The 15,007-nt window shown below is 50.0% G+C and overlaps 5 protein-coding genes across 5 annotated transcripts; 1 reads left to right on the forward strand and 4 right to left on the reverse strand.

Moving 5' to 3' along the window:
* Positions 1–65: 65 nt before the first annotated feature.
* On the forward strand, positions 66–2,626 carry VTN00DRAFT_4322 (uncharacterized protein; the record flags this gene model as incomplete). The annotated part of the gene is made up of 7 exons (XM_069430738.1): positions 66–567; positions 628–1,163; positions 1,218–1,329; positions 1,394–1,761; positions 1,824–2,213; positions 2,275–2,464; positions 2,517–2,626. 7 exons carry the CDS (start codon positions 66–68, stop codon positions 2,624–2,626), a joined length of 2,208 nt encoding a protein of 735 aa, XP_069289843.1.
* Positions 2,627–3,560: 934 nt separating this feature from the next.
* VTN00DRAFT_4323 (uncharacterized protein) lies at positions 3,561–6,693 on the reverse strand (the record flags this gene model as incomplete). The annotated part of the gene is made up of 7 exons (XM_069430739.1): positions 3,561–3,780; positions 3,862–4,234; positions 5,124–5,207; positions 5,270–5,540; positions 5,602–5,745; positions 6,237–6,309; positions 6,407–6,693. 7 exons carry the CDS (start codon positions 6,691–6,693, stop codon positions 3,561–3,563), a joined length of 1,452 nt encoding a protein of 483 aa, XP_069289844.1.
* An 849-nt stretch (positions 6,694–7,542) lies between these two features.
* VTN00DRAFT_4324 (uncharacterized protein) lies at positions 7,543–10,424 on the reverse strand (the record flags this gene model as incomplete). The annotated part of the gene is made up of 4 exons (XM_069430740.1): positions 7,543–8,057; positions 8,116–8,490; positions 8,563–9,535; positions 9,597–10,424. 4 exons carry the CDS (start codon positions 10,422–10,424, stop codon positions 7,543–7,545), a joined length of 2,691 nt encoding a protein of 896 aa, XP_069289845.1.
* Positions 10,425–10,634: 210 nt separating this feature from the next.
* VTN00DRAFT_4325 (uncharacterized protein) lies at positions 10,635–10,991 on the reverse strand (the record flags this gene model as incomplete). The annotated part of the gene is made up of 1 exon (XM_069430741.1): positions 10,635–10,991. The coding sequence occupies one exon, from the start codon at positions 10,989–10,991 to the stop codon at positions 10,635–10,637; it is 357 nt and encodes a 118-aa protein (XP_069289846.1).
* A 746-nt stretch (positions 10,992–11,737) lies between these two features.
* On the reverse strand, positions 11,738–14,027 carry VTN00DRAFT_4326 (uncharacterized protein; the record flags this gene model as incomplete). Its single annotated transcript, XM_069430742.1, has 2 exons — positions 11,738–13,461; positions 13,529–14,027. The coding sequence occupies 2 exons, from the start codon at positions 14,025–14,027 to the stop codon at positions 11,738–11,740; spliced, it is 2,223 nt and encodes a 740-aa protein (XP_069289847.1).
* Between the last annotated feature and the right edge of the window lie 980 nt (positions 14,028–15,007).

Below are 15,007 nucleotides of genomic sequence, written 5' to 3' on the forward strand. Positions count from 1 at the left end.
TTCCTCTCTAGAGCCTTTGCCTGGTTTGTCGTCGTCGACGTCACGCGTGTTGACGTCTGCAGACAATGGGCCGCAAGCCTAATCAGCTGATTCTCGAGTTCTTCATCCGCGGGCAGAAGCTCGAGGATGCAAGCAACCGCTACCAACACACCTGCAAGGCCTGTGGTGAAAAGTTCCCCAAGGGCCGTATCGACAGCTTGACCAACCATCTGGTGAAGCGATGTCAAGCAATCCCATTGAGGGACCGGCAACGCGTCCTGCTGCGCTTACACGAACTGCCCGACCTCGCTGACGACCCCAACAAGGACCTGAATCAATCGGGTGCGAATACAAAGGGCAAGACGGTGGACTTGCCGTACACTACGAGACAGAATTTCGATGGCCTCAATGTGCTGGCTGAAGCCTCCCGTCAGGTTGGCGCCTCGGACCACAGCAAGCGTGGACCTGGGTACACCCAGGCCATGACTGTGGGAGGCAAGACGGTTGTCGTGGATCCTGCTCTCGAGGCTGAAGGGTTTCAAGGAGCTTCCCAAGAGAACGGCGAGGAGAATGGGACTTCTCAAGCCCGTACGTCGTCCTCACTTAGTGCTTGCGCCGCAGACCTGTTATGCTAACTCGGATTGACAGCTACAGCTCAAACATCCGGTGCCCCTACTCTTCCGTCCATCCAGAGCCTTCCTGCTGTCGATCAGACCTCTTCCACTTCTCCGCAATTGGCCAATTCCTCGCTCGCGCAGGAGTCTTCCACCCCAAATGCTCGCCAATCCTCGCAGCTGTCGATGATCGCTGCGTCAGCAAGCGAAATGGTCCCTCAGGGTATAGCTATGGAACATGACACTGGTGCCATGGGCCCTGAGGCGATGGCGAGGACCGGAGCTGCCTGGCCAAACCAGCAATTATCTTCTTCGGAACAACTGCTCTTTGATAGCCTACAGGAGCATGATCCGACGTTGACATCGACCGCTCAGCGCGCTGCGGCATACCCACGGCCAATTGCGATCAACCCCAACTCGCAGGCCAAGGGTTTCGTTAATGACTTCGGAAACGCTACTAAACCATCCAAGCCCAAGGTCCGTGGGAGGTTCTCAGCTACTAGACGGAAAGAGGTCCAGGAGGTCAGAAAGCGGGGAGCGTGCATTCGTTGTCGAATGCTGAAGAAGCCGGTATGTGCAGATTCCTATTCTTGGTTTTGTCACTCGATGCTGACCCTTGTCTAGTGTTCGGGCGACAGCCCTTGCACAACGTGCAGTAGTGTAGAAAGCGCGAGGTTGTGGAAACAGCCATGTATCCGAACTCGGATCGCGGACGAGTTTGAGCTCTATGGTGCTGGTGAGTCATTTTGTGCCCTGTAGCCATTTGCTACGTGGAACCGTAAGCTCACGTATCTCCACAGGTCTGCATGCCACCCTTGCATTCCATGACATTAACAGCATGAAAAATCACGTGAATTTTGAGCATTATGCAGGACGGATTGAGGTTACTCATTTTGAGGAATCTTCTGTCTTCGTTACCTTCAGCGGCCTTCAAGGCCACAAGCCCCCGGTTTCCACCTTGGATCCTCAGCTGCAAGGGTTAGGAGAAGATGGCCACTTTCATGCCCCTCCGCAGGAACTGTATCTGCTGGACGGCGATGCCGATGACCTTCCCGGAAAATTGGAGATGTACGTGAAAAAGATGGGTCCGTATTTTTACGAGAGGGAAACGTCCACTTTTATGAAGCCTACCCTCAACCTGGCAGCCGAACTAAGCCAGCAGAAGAAGGTAATCACCCTCCCCCGATATCACGTTACAACAGATGGCCAGGCTCTCTAACTTTGCTCCAGGATGTCCTGTTGGAGCGTGTACTGGAGTTGTGGGTGGCAACCCACATACTCGTAGACACGGAACTACGATGGAAGACCTTCTCTAACCCCACACTTCCGCCGACTTCAATCCACTCTCTTGCGCCGTCTTCCGATGAGGGTCGTTTGCCCATTGACGACATCACCAACCCAGAGTCCTACGCACTCCTGTGCACTCAGTTGCGGGCCGCAACGGAAAAGCGTACATCACAACTTTCTAAGTCCGTGATGAATGACTTGGAACGCAGATTACTCCAACGGCAGCAATCAGGCTACTTTGAGACTTTCTTGGTAGCTTTGATACTCCTGAACTGCGTTGAGAGAACCTGCTGGTTGTTCCGCACGTGGGATGACGAGAAGTATGCAAAGCGCGTAAGTAATTTCCAGACAATTTCTACATGACCCGGACATTCTTGCTGATATTTCTCGCTAGTGGCCTCTCGAGAAACGCCCTCCCTACTATGCGAATCAAGGTGACCGATTCTCGGACGTTCTCCATATGCTGTTGAAGATGCGTGGCTTGCCTCCAAAGACGAGTCCGAGACCCGACAACGGCGTCTTGAAGGCGATAGAGGGCAGTGATGAAAATGCCATCCGCTGGTTTGACACAATCAAGATTACCAGTAAGTGTAATGCCTAACCTGTCTCGCGGTGCTCTGCTAACTTTGCTGGCAGCTCAATATCTCGAACAACGCCAGGCCACGCAATTCGATCCTAACGATTCCCGTTCGCTCGAGCTGAAATACGGCGCCAAGCTGTTATATCCGACCAACTGCTACACCTAGCTTCTTGACCATGTGAACTCGTCAATAGAGAGGTTTTCACATTTGCTCCAGACGTGCAACTTCTTTATTGTGGCCCTTTTTTCTTTTAACGAACGTAAATGCTACATGATGACGAGAATTTAAAATTTTTTATTGAGTTTTCAATTACTTGCCTGGATGGGAAAAAGACTAATATCACTTGGGTGGTCTTGTGGTTTTATTATGCCTTTTCCCCTTCAACTATTAATGTTCTTCGGACTGGCTAGGAGAGCTTCTTTCCATGGTGAATCCTGTCTTTCTTTCGACGGTCTCGGGTATTTGTACCCTTTCTTTGAGACTACTCCTGGCTAAGATAACCCCCTTCTACACGATTATTCATTTCTATCTTTCAAACCCGTCTCAGGTACTTATGTGCTCTTTCTTTGAGACGAACAAAACCCCTGGGTGTGTATGAGTTAAAATGGATATGGTCGGATTTTTTTTAGCTCTCCTAATAATAAAAATTTAAAACTAATTGAAGCTTGTTTCTTGTGTGTAAGCTCTCTTTTTTCAGTTTTAAGTGGTCTATGGCTGCTGGTGCAAGACAAATGCGGATTGCCAGGTTTCTGTAGCATTGGCGTAGGAAGGGGGGGGGGGTGGTTGGCAAATACAGTGCCGCTCTCGTTCTTGTGACCAGGGAAGGTCTTCCTAAAATTGTATCCAAACTACTTGCTTGCCCCTTAGATAAGAATAATTAGCGCTTGAATTTACGCAGCCTTGCATGCTGTATTGGCAGATGTACTGTCTACTGATTTGACCATTGTCTACTATGTGTTGTTTGCTATAGAAGATTGAGAGAATCTGTTCCATGACTATGTAGCTTTTTTTTTATATATACCTAAGGTTATCTACCTTCCTATAGGTATCTGACTCCCGAGTCTAGCTCAGCTCCCTAGGTAGGTGATAGATCGTAAGGCTAAGGCCAAGTCAGGTACCCAACTTGATCTTGATCGTTTGTTTCTCTCGCCCAGTCACAGTCACTGATTTGCGAAGGTTCGTAACGGTTACTATAGTATGGCAAGGTATGGTATGGTGCGGATAAAGAGTTCCACCCCCAGCACCAGCACCAGCGCTGCAGGACCACAAAGTAGCAGTACCTGCGCTCGTACCAGTCGCCCCAGAAATGCAGATAGGTCCTATCATGTGATCCACTACATGTTACCAAGGTACAAGTGCCGTAGCATAGATGTGTCAGGATCAATAGGTTGAAAACATACCACCCCTCATACGCCCGGTCCTTCATGACATCCGTCACCTTCTCCACCAGTTTCTTTGGCGGCGGTACAGACGGCATATCAGCCAACATATCGGCCAAAAAGGGAACAGAATCGGAGATCGGTATACCGGGGGGGTTGACGAGTCGGAGGGTCTGGCTCCCCTTGGCCGGTGTTGGGCCGGAACCTTTGTCTCCTTCGAAGATGAGGAGTTTTAGTTCCCTTGTGGGGGTACTATAGAAGATTAGAAATGGAATTCGGATTGGGATTGGTATTAGCATCGGTTGTTCGGAGGGGAGTTCATTGGGCTGTCGGAGTTGGAGTGGGAGTTGGGGTTGGTGGATGAGGGACATGATGACGATGATGATTGTGGTTGCTGTGGATGGTCTCGTATGGTTGTCAGATAGACTCCTTAAGTCTGGGAGAATTCGGTTAATGTTCATGTTGAGTCGACTCGCAATCTTGCTTCTGGTATTTCTTTTTGTTGTCTAGATCTATTTGAAGATGGGATGGACTGCTTGTTGAGTGGGGAGGTACTCATAGTCGTCGAGGAGACGCAGATTAGTATGGTACAATAGTGTACAATGAGATGAGACGAAAGGAGAACAATAAAGAAGACAATGGATTTGAGACGAGATCGATGGTATTTGACACCGTGTGAGGAGATGAGAAGCCGGTGGATACCACCATCATTAATCGTCATTCAAGGCAATAACGGGAATTTACCTACAAATTTCCGGTTAAGGAAAACCCCAGCCCCCCTCCTCCCGGTAGGTAGTTGGGTGGGGCAAGAAAGGGGCGAAGAAAAAACAAAAACAAAAAAAAACCAGCAATAAGCTTATCAGGAATTCATGCTTAGGTAAATTTAAATCTTTTGTTGGAGACCATTCTGGATACATCCAGATGTTATTGATAGTTACTGGTAACTCTTGGTGTGAAGGGAATCACCTGTACAAGAACGGAGAAATGTAGATATGACTGTCATTCGATATCAAAGACATACTGACAGTTCCTTCTTCTTTTTTTTTCCTTCTCTGCTAGCCTGCTAGCACTGTGAGGTTGATTGATTCATTTTCTGCAGTACATTCGGACAAATGATAAGAAGACCGTTCAGACCCGTTCCTTTGCACTCAGTCCATTTCTCCTTAATTGCATAAACGCCGATGCGAGTCAGGTGTCCAGATGGTCTTCTCCATAAGCAGATAATGCTCTGGTCCTCCATCCTGAAGCCCCCCAGGAGTTGCCGATGTTCCTTTGTCGCTTACCATTATTTGTCGCACCTCTGAAGGATTGCATGGTAGATGACATCACCCCAGCCAGCGGCTTGACGCCAGACTGAGAGAAGTTCCCTGTCCAGACAAGCCCAACATGTTAGCACGAATCGCTAAGTCAATCTCGGGGCATGGTAGACTAAATAGCTCATACCATTGAGCGAAGGCGGCATCCTCGGTCAAGAGACGAGTAATCTCTGCGAGTAGTACCGAATTGGTAGCGTTACATCTGTTGTTGGTAGAGTACGGCGACGTTTCAGAGACACGTAAACCCGGGTGGTTCACGAGTTTCACCTTATCTTCCTCCTCGTTATGATGAAAAACGAGAAGCTTCCTAGTTCCAAGTTGTGCCAGGTCTGGTGCTTTATTCTGCTCTTCGACGAGCACCATTGACTCCGTTGTCGAAGGTGACTGGTATTAATGTTAATGATTATGTAAACTGCGCTCTCAAGGTCCCTTAAAATAAACTTACAGTGTTCTTGCCCTCGTTTTCTACCTTCATGAGGGACAGGATCGAGTGTCGAGCCTTGTTGTTGCTGTTGTCAAGGTGACTCACGTTGGTTGCTGTGTGCTGAGAGAAGAGAGTAGTTGAAGGTAGACTGGTTAAGGTGAAAGACTGAAAGCTAATCAGCCAGCACCAAAATTCACTTAGAGGTTCTCCGGCTAGGAGAACACCGTTGGTCCAAGATGACTGGAATTTCCGGCACAAGAGCAAAGAGACAGGTACGGTCGCACTGATAGACCTCAAATGTTAATACATAAAGGATATCATTCTCTGCCTCACATCTCCTTCTTGACTACAGCACACGTGTCGATCGACACATCATAGACAGAAACCTTGGGAAAGAGCACAGCATTCCCTGCAGGTTGCCATATCTTTCAGCACCCCCTCCCCTGCTGCCTGCCGTCTTGGCGGATTGCTGTTCGATAACATAATTTTGAGCTATCTAAAGGTAAACATTGTGATAGGTAACAGGCCCTAGAAAAAATTAGCCTGGACCAAGATATGGCATACGCGCCGAAAGATGTGGCAACCTACTGTAGACTTCCTGAATATCATCACTCTTCTCCTTGCCTTTGTGGACCATAGGTACTCTACTCCCGAACCTGCTCCAACACAACCGCATAGAACTTCCCTTCTTCTGACGTATCATGATACGGAGCCGCCCCTACGATGGCCCTATTATCACAAGTCAGTTGAAGGTACTTTTTTTAACCAGAAGCAACAATCCATATCGTCCATCCTAGATAGGAACCTAAGGTAGGTACCTACTCACCAATTCTGATACTTCGACCGATTAAACATCTCCGTGAAACCCGTCAACGTCCTCAGCGGCAGATCGAGAAGAGACGGCAACTCCGGCCCTGATCCACAGATCAGAAGGCCATGCGTGTTGACAGTAACGTACACAGTCTCCACTTGGTTGTGTGGATTTCGCATCTCCTTCAAGATCAGGAGGCGTCTGGTGGGATGCCGGGAGGATGAGGTCGACGATGACGATGACGACGAACCGGACGTGTTCTGGTTCGTGTTGGATGTAGGAGTGGAGGTGGGTGTGGTCATAGTAAATAGGAGATGTTCTTTCTTCTAGTTGATGGTTTCTCTTGTTCGCGATCTTCGTTTTTCTCTTTGGTGATTTTGAAAGTGGTTGGTAGTCGTATGAGAGAAAGCCTGGTCAGGAGATCTCTGGTATTCTGGTGATCTCTGGTGAGGACGAAGTTGAGGTAAGGAATTGGCTGATTGCAATGGGGAAGAGGAAGGGAGCTGGATGGTTTGTGCTGGGAAGGAGCGGCTCTTTGACCTGACAGTGAGGGTGAGAGGCAACCAGATGTGAAATGTTGATTAAATGCAGAGATCTAGCTCACACTCCACCTCTCTTTGCAATCACATCACACCCGTTTCTCCAAAAAATTCTTATCTGAGTCGATTCTCAAATAACCATCTCATCCCGCAAGAGAATGAGCGGAAGTTGTCGAAATGCTAATTCTTCCAGGAATGTAAGAACTCAGCCACTGGCCAAATCACATTCAGAGTAGCTCTAGAAAAAAGTAGTGAGGCAGGAAGCAATCATTAAATGAATAAATGCTGATGCATCAGAATGTATTTACAAAATCGTATGTACAAGGCAAGAAGGGGTATTGTCGGCAAAGATAAACCAAGTAAATTGCTCAAAAAAAAAAGACATCAAGGGTATCGGTCGGCAGGCTGAGATTATGGTCTATGACCCTCGCGGGCTCAGTCGCTCTAATGTATGTAAAAATGTCAGGAAAAAAAAGATGGCCAACGTGAGAAGTAAATGAAGTGATGGTAATAGAACGCAAAAGGTCTCAAAGCATCAGTCATTTGTCCATGGGACCCCACCAATATTACTAGAACGGCCCAGCTGGCCGGGGAGGGCACTGGGTATATCGATCAAGTATCAAGCTGCCCATCTAGAACCCTTCGAGCAGCATCCAGCCGTCTTCTGAACACACGTGCGGCTTTCGGATCAGCATCAGGAGAGTTCGTGATTGTCTGCAGTTCCAGGCAGACTTTTCCAAGACTCTGGAAGAGCTGTTCCAAAAGACGCGTGTCATCGTTATTCAGGCCCGAGGACCCATCGTTTAACGAACCAGGGGCTGGGCTGGAAGTCGTAGAGACAGATGATACGAGAGAAGAAACGAATGCTGAAGTCGGTGTAGCAGAGCCAGCTGCTTCACGGGGGGATGAACAAGGAGGTGTAAGGATTTGGGAATTACGGTTGGCGGATGTGTAGGGTTTTTTCGGATTGTCGCTGAGGCTAGGTCGTCCACGAGTCGCACGTGGGGTTTCCACCTCGTCCTCTGGATCTTCCCTTGATGGCCGTCGTGAGGTTGAGATGTTAGAGGGATATCTGTTGCTTGGGCGATTCTGGCCGTATCCGTTTCTCTGCTGTTGTGACCGCAGGTCTTATGACTTATTAGCCGGGCATCCTCCTTCCACATCACATGGAAAGAAGATACTTACCTTCTCGGAGCTTCCTATCCCAATACAGAATATTATCGATGTCATCCTCGGGATTCCCCTCATCATCAGACACGCCTGCTCCTTCGGTTGCGGTCGCAAACGTTGCTTCTGTGGAGACGGAATCTATGCTGCTAGTCCTCGCATGCTTGGCTGGGCTCCTTGATATGGACGAGCGGTGAATGGGTCGCGTTGTTTCTACCGATGTAGTTGAACTGTAACTCTGGCCGCGCGGACGCGTCTCCGATTGCGAATAGCTGCCCATGGCGCTGTGAAGGAAGAAATTCTCGTAATCAAAAGCGTCCTCTCGGTCTTCGTGACGGGTGGCTTCGGCAGCTCCGGGAACGGGGGGAAATTCCTCATAGGCTTCGTCTTCATCTAAGTCATCCCGGGGTCCGTTTAACATCTCATCGGGAGCAGCTTGGTCAGAGTTAGAAAATGCATCCGTACCTTCGTAATCGCCCTCTTCGGCATCCTCATACTGGCTCTCGATGACAGATTGCTGGTCATCGTAGTCCGCATGTCCGCTGGACTCTGGCTCGTAGTCTTTCTCGGGTGACGAATTCTCATTCCTCGAGTCGGACCTTTCGCACTCATCATCCTGAGATGCCTCCTGCCCATGCTTCGGACTCCACCCGTATCCAGCATTCGAGTTGAGGTTGTTACCACCGTCCCGATATTCCATGGCACTAGTGTACCACCGCTCGGCATCTGTAAATGGGCTGGGAGTACGCAGACTTTGCAGACTGCGCCGGCGCAGGTTATCCTCCTGAGTCTTTACCTTCAGTGTTGAAATCTTGATCTGGAGACCCTTCATCTGATCCCGAAGGTCACGAACTTGGAGCTGGGACTGTGCGCGCGACGGGGGATCCTCAGAAGGGTAGGCAGAATTAAACTCTTCCGCAGTGGTAATCTTGGGCACCTCTTTGGTAGCTGAAACTCCAAGTCCCTGCGCAGGTGACGGAGTTTCTCTTGAGGGAGACCTGCGGTTGTCGACCTCTTTTAGCGAGTTTAGAGCCGTCTGGTTGATTGAATTTGTAGACGCTCTGTGCGTGAGATAGCTTCTCGAAGAATCGTACTGAGAAGAGCGATCCCCAGCTCCATAGCCAGATGTACTGACCGTCCCCATAGCACTTACAGAACGGTAGTTCTGCCTCGGCTCAGAACACGGGAGTCTGGAGTTTAAGGATGACGGGAGATGTGTTTCGCTCTGCACTCTCGAGTGCCAGTTGCTTCCCAGATCCTGCGAAGAGTTAAACGTCTGCCGGGGCTTGAGGACCGAGTTTCTTCGATCAGTTCGCGCGATAGATTTGTAGAGTCCACCGGGGCCCAAGGAGGGAGGACCACCAACCCCGGGCGAAGGGGAGGTCGAGGGAGAAACGCGGAATGAAGAACGGGCCTTAGTGAGGTTTCCCTCCATGAGCTAGCATACATATCAACGTCAGTAGATTCTGGGGAAGCATCCCTTCTGATAATTTACTCACCGTCAACCTCCTCTTTGCATTTTCAAGAATCCTCTCTGCCTCACTGCTCAAAATCACGGATGCAGTCTCATCACCTGAAGCGTCCTCCTCCTCAATTGATGCCATACTGCTGCCGGACCTGTAACCAGTACCGCTATACCGGCCACTTTCGCCGCTATCCTGTGTGACGCCCTGGCTACCAGCTCCATTCTTTCCCTGTTGAGCCCCTTCCGCACTGCCTCTGCGCTTGAACTTGTCCCACTGTCGATGATCACTTCCCGCGCTGACCGTCGAACTCGACGCACTGCTGGAACTTCTTTCGTCGTCCTGCCTCGGCTCCGATCCCGCGTGCAAGGTATACGAACCAGCAATCCCATTACTTTGCGACATGGCGTAGGTACTCTGATTCAGTTCCCTCGACCTCTCTGGCGACCCGGAATCCTCCTCCTCTCCAATATCCGACAGCGGGCGACCGGGCTCGTGGCCCTCGTATGTCCACGTGTTGCGCGGAAAGGTCTTCTTTTCTGTTCCACTAGGCATCGAGATGGCGACACCGATTTCCCCGGCGGAGATATCCGCATTATTGCCCCCACTGGTACTCCTTTGAAAGTAGTGGTTCCTGGGTAGTAGCGATTGTTGGATATTACTCGGGCCGGCCGACAGCCCGAACGGCGGAGACGGTGTGGAGGACTCCCGCTCGTTGTCATCGTACGGGAGGATCATATCCGGATTGGTCAATGTCGGGGACGGTGGAACGGGACCTGGCGAAGGTGATGGATTTGAACGTTGCTCGCCGTCACCAGAGGCGCCCGCCCGCACCGCCCGGTTTTCAAGATCCATGGTGGGCATGACAACACAGTAGATGCGACAAACGGATTGCGGCCCCGGGATGAATTGCTCTGTCGCGAACCGAGAACAAACACAGAGTCCGAGTGTATTAGCTCAGCTGGAGATACATGAGAACGAGAGAATCGGGCCGTAGTGAAAACGAGAGACCCTCCGCGACCCGGTGCGATCAAATGAGGGATGGTAGACAGGGGGGGGGAACAGTAGGTTCCGCTAAATTGGAGGTTGACTACCTCCAGCCCTGCACAAAGCAAAGAAGAGAATATCGAAGGAGTGGCACTCGAAGACTCGAGCAGAAGAGTCAACAAAGAGCGTGCGCGTTGTGCAGAACGCCCTGGAGGTCGTGACCCTGAGGAGCGTGTTTTGTGGCCGAAAGTGGCAGCGATCCGTGCCGTGACGGCGCAGATCGCCAACCACGCCGGCCAGAGGAACGAAGGTCTGGATCTGGAACTCTGGAGGTCCCGCAGGCTGACCACGTCTCTGGGCTGTGTTGTTCTGCTGTGTTGTCCAGCGCCTCTCGACCCCTCCTTGCGTATCCTGGGAGAAACGGCCATGACGGCTGATAACCATCTCTCATCTGGAGATTGTCCCCGAGCAGCTGGCTGCAGGAACGCGAGGCTTCTCTACCCCTGAATCCAACGTTAATCTCCCTTTGCTCAGCGGAGCTCCCATGGATCCTGCGCTGCTCCATGCTCCAATAATAACCGCGGCCGTCCCTCCCCGCCTAATTCTCCGGAGTATTTTGCTCGCGTTTTCTTGTGTGGGCTCCATTATTCTAACTCAACTTAGCTCGGCCGAACAATGAGCGTGAGACATACAGACTACTTCACTTCAAGTAAGGAGTGCGGGATCGGTTGATATTCATTCTTTGCTCAGGACAGAGACGATGCGGGACACTCAAGACGATGTCCCAAGTTGACCCCGTTGACCCTCTTTATTTGTGTGGACCCAGCTACCTAGGATGTGGCCCAGGTCTGGGCCGCGGATGTATCCAGGACAAACTTTGCTCTCTAGTCCAAATGGTACCCAAAAAAAAAAAAGCTACTTCCTTACATCCGAGTAGGTCAGCAGAGTGTGATAATATTCTGACAATTGTACAACATACGAATCTGCAGGTCTTGTTGAAATATCAACTTTTTTTTTTATATTTACAAAATATGAGACCATACCCAAAAATATATAGATATATACTCCGTACAGAACATGGTGAGAATATCTATTCAATGATACACGTGAATGCCGAATTTCCACCGAATTCTCAATGACAAAATGCTAAAGAATTTTTTCCCTCTCAATACTCCGTTAAAAATAGACGCCTATTTGATCTTCTCCAAGAGAAGCTTCGCCCCGCTGCTGGCCGGACCGGCCTTCTTCTTTCCATCTTCTCCGGCTTCTGAAGCGGCTGCAGCAAGCTGTTCGAGTTGCTTCTTGTTCTTCTTCAGCGTCTTGGCAAGCTCATCCTTCTTGTCAAAATCATCCGACTCCATCAGTGCCACGATCACGAAGGGGTTCGAGCCCGCGGCCCACGTCATGACCTCGTCCTTGATCTGTTCGTAGAGCAACGAGTGGAACCCGAGCGGCGGGTCCACCTTCTCCACGACCTTTTCTTTGGTGTTGAATCGGCCGCCCTGGACAAGGGACTTCAGCATCCGACCAACGAATGCGGAATCCTTGACCTCGGACTTGGACTTAGCGGCCACCGCAACAGCAGAGAGCGCAGCGGACTTGTCTCCGTCTGCGTCGAAGAGAACTTCCGACATAAATTGGCATCCAAAGCTGGTTTCCATGAGAGACGGCGCGCTCGCTGCGATGAATTCCAGCAGCGTTGGGGAGGCTGCCTTGACGAGCTCGTTACGTCGAACTGTGGGATCCTTCTTCGAAGTTTCTTTTCTGATTTCACGGATCTCCTTCAAGATTTCTTGATCCGTGTCTGTGAGCAGCCACTTGACCTTGTCCCCAGCGAATGGGTACAGTATGGGGATACGGGCCGTCAGGTCGGTGACCTGAAGGAGGAGCTCCTCGTGACGCGGGGTCGCATCCAAGCCCTGGTTCAACAGCTCCGGGAATATCGACTTCGACGTAAGCTTTGTGTCGTCGATCACCTCGAATGCCGCCAAGATGACCATATGTCCGTGGACGTCTCCCGCCATCATCTTGATGGTATCTCTGTAGAATCGCAGCAGCAGCTTGCGGTCCTTAGCATTGGAGTACGCCAGGCACAGACACATCAGTCTTGATCCTGACTTTGTAAAGGCCATGTTCTTCGCAAGATCCCCCTCTTCGTCTCCCTTTATCAGTTCGATGAAGTCGGTTGCCTCCGGGCTTCCGGGCGTCGTGTTCAAAAAGTATTGCAGCATCGCGTCATGCAGCATTGTAAACCCTGTTGTCCTCTTCTGCACGAGCTGGTTGATGAGTTCAAACAGGTAGCGCATGATAGGCGCTCTCTTCTCGGGATGCTCAGCTAGAATCTGCGACAGCTCCGCAGAGGGTTTCTCCGCCCTGTTGTCCTTGAAGATGACAAACTCCGGGCCATACCATTCCCGCAGCAGGTTCGCCTTCTGCTCCCTCGTCGCGACCGTCCGGTAGATATCGTCCAGGATCCAGGATCCCTCCGGGTGCCTGATCAGCCTCTTGACATGTCCGTAAAACTCGGGGATGATCAGGTCCCTGATCTCCGAGTCCCCATGCACAAGCAGCTTTCCAACCAAAAACTTCGCATACCGGCTCTCTGCCAGCTCCTTATAATTGTTCTTGAGCTCATATGCGATCTGCTTCCGCTGTTCCACAGTCGCATACTTCAGGGCAGTCTGGATAACACGAACCGCATCATGCTTGAACACGAAGTCCCTGACGCGCCCGGTGATTATCTCGTACAGCTCCGCAATCAACTGCTTTCGCTCCTCCTTGGGGACGTGGGATTTGCGGCGCAACCGTTCCCACAGCTTTTTAGAGCGAGCGATCAGATCGGCGTTGGGTTTAGAGAGCTTCCGTTCCTGTGTAATTTGCTTTTGCTTCGCGTGGGCTTCGCGGGATGAAGTCTCTGGAAAAGTAACTTTGTCAGCGCTGACCTTGACACCCGCAGAAAAGTCAGGGAAAATATATCGTACTCATTGCATTGTTCTCAGAGCCATTCATCTGTTTCGCATCTTTCACATCCCCGTTGGTCTTCTTAGCAAGCTTCTTCTTGGCGCCTTCGTCGTCCTCTTCCTCTGAATCTTCCTCACTCTCCTCATCTTCACTTGCATCACTTGCGCTCTCCATGTCGACATCACTGTCTTCTTCTGAGCCATCATTGAACTCAAACCCATTCTCCCCATTTTCTTCTTCCTCACTTTTCTCCTCGTCCCCCTCACTGCTCTCCTCCTCCACCTTCTTCTTCTTCAGCTGCTTCTTTTTCTCAATCTTGCTGCGCTCCTTCTCAATCTTCACGGCCTTCTTCGCCGCGGCCTTCGACTTCGAAGAAGCGGAATCGGTCTTGGAACCATTCTTCACCGGGGCTGTCGACTTTGCGCTCTTCGTCTTGGTCGGAGCGATCGCATCCTTGACCTTGGTCCTTTTCCCACCGCGGTCGTCGCCGTTTTCAACACGGCGCTTTATGCCGGCCATGGTGGACAAGGTCGCTTTTGGAACAATGTCTTGTAGCCGGGGTTTTTATAAGAAAAAAAAATTGTAAGGAATGGAGAAAGGTAAATTGCGTTCCCACCGCCTCCGCTGCTGGATATTTTTTTGGTTATCGGCCGGGGAAGTTTTTCGCGAGGCGGAGTGGGTGTTTGCATTTTTTGCAGAACTTAAACTTTACGCGGTAACTACCGAGATAGGAAAGTGGACGCATTCTGAGTTTCCAATCCAATGCCCAGATTTATGATCTGCCTTGCATCGAGCTCCTCTCCACACCGGAACTGTATAGTTTAATATAGTTAACTCTTCCATAGTGTTTGAGAACAGAACGTTTTATTTACACTTCCAAGAGTGAATGGTTTAGTTTATGGACAGATAGCGATAGCATGTTCAATACCACGGTTCGCAGATATTACTACTATATTCAAGTCCAGCCAGACTTATAAACAAGAAGTTGTATCTACATTTATGTTCATCTACATCTATTCTAATGGCTCCGACAAGAAGCTAGAGATCATATGTAAGTCACCATTTCCCTGGACTAGAATAGAATATCGATTTCTTGATTTCAGAATCCAAGGTCACCTTGCTTTCAACCAAGGTCAAGCAAGACTATACGATTCACGATTCCCCTCCAGTAGGAGGATGGGGGCCAGTCTTCTAAGAAAAATCTCAAATCTATCATCGTTACAAATTCAACTGGGCTGTTAACAACTACCAATGTTGGTAGTCGAACCTAACCACGCGGGGCCGAGTTCGTAAAGTATACACCATGAGGCCACCACTAACCCTTAAAAGTTTTCATATTCTGTTGAACGCGGAAGATCTGGTACTGGGCACGTATGGAACTCAATAGTTAATGAAGGATCTCTGACTTTTGAAATCTGGCTAACTTGATGGGCTATTTATGCTGTCAATCTATGTAGGAGCCTGAAGGAAATCACGAATTAAGGAAAGATGGAAATAAT

The sequence above is a fragment of the Thermoascus crustaceus genome (assembly GCF_041956765.1).
Source record: "Thermoascus crustaceus strain CBS 181.67 unplaced genomic scaffold VTN00scaffold_2, whole genome shotgun sequence".
Lineage (NCBI taxonomy): Eukaryota > Fungi > Ascomycota > Eurotiomycetes > Eurotiales > Thermoascaceae > Thermoascus > Thermoascus crustaceus.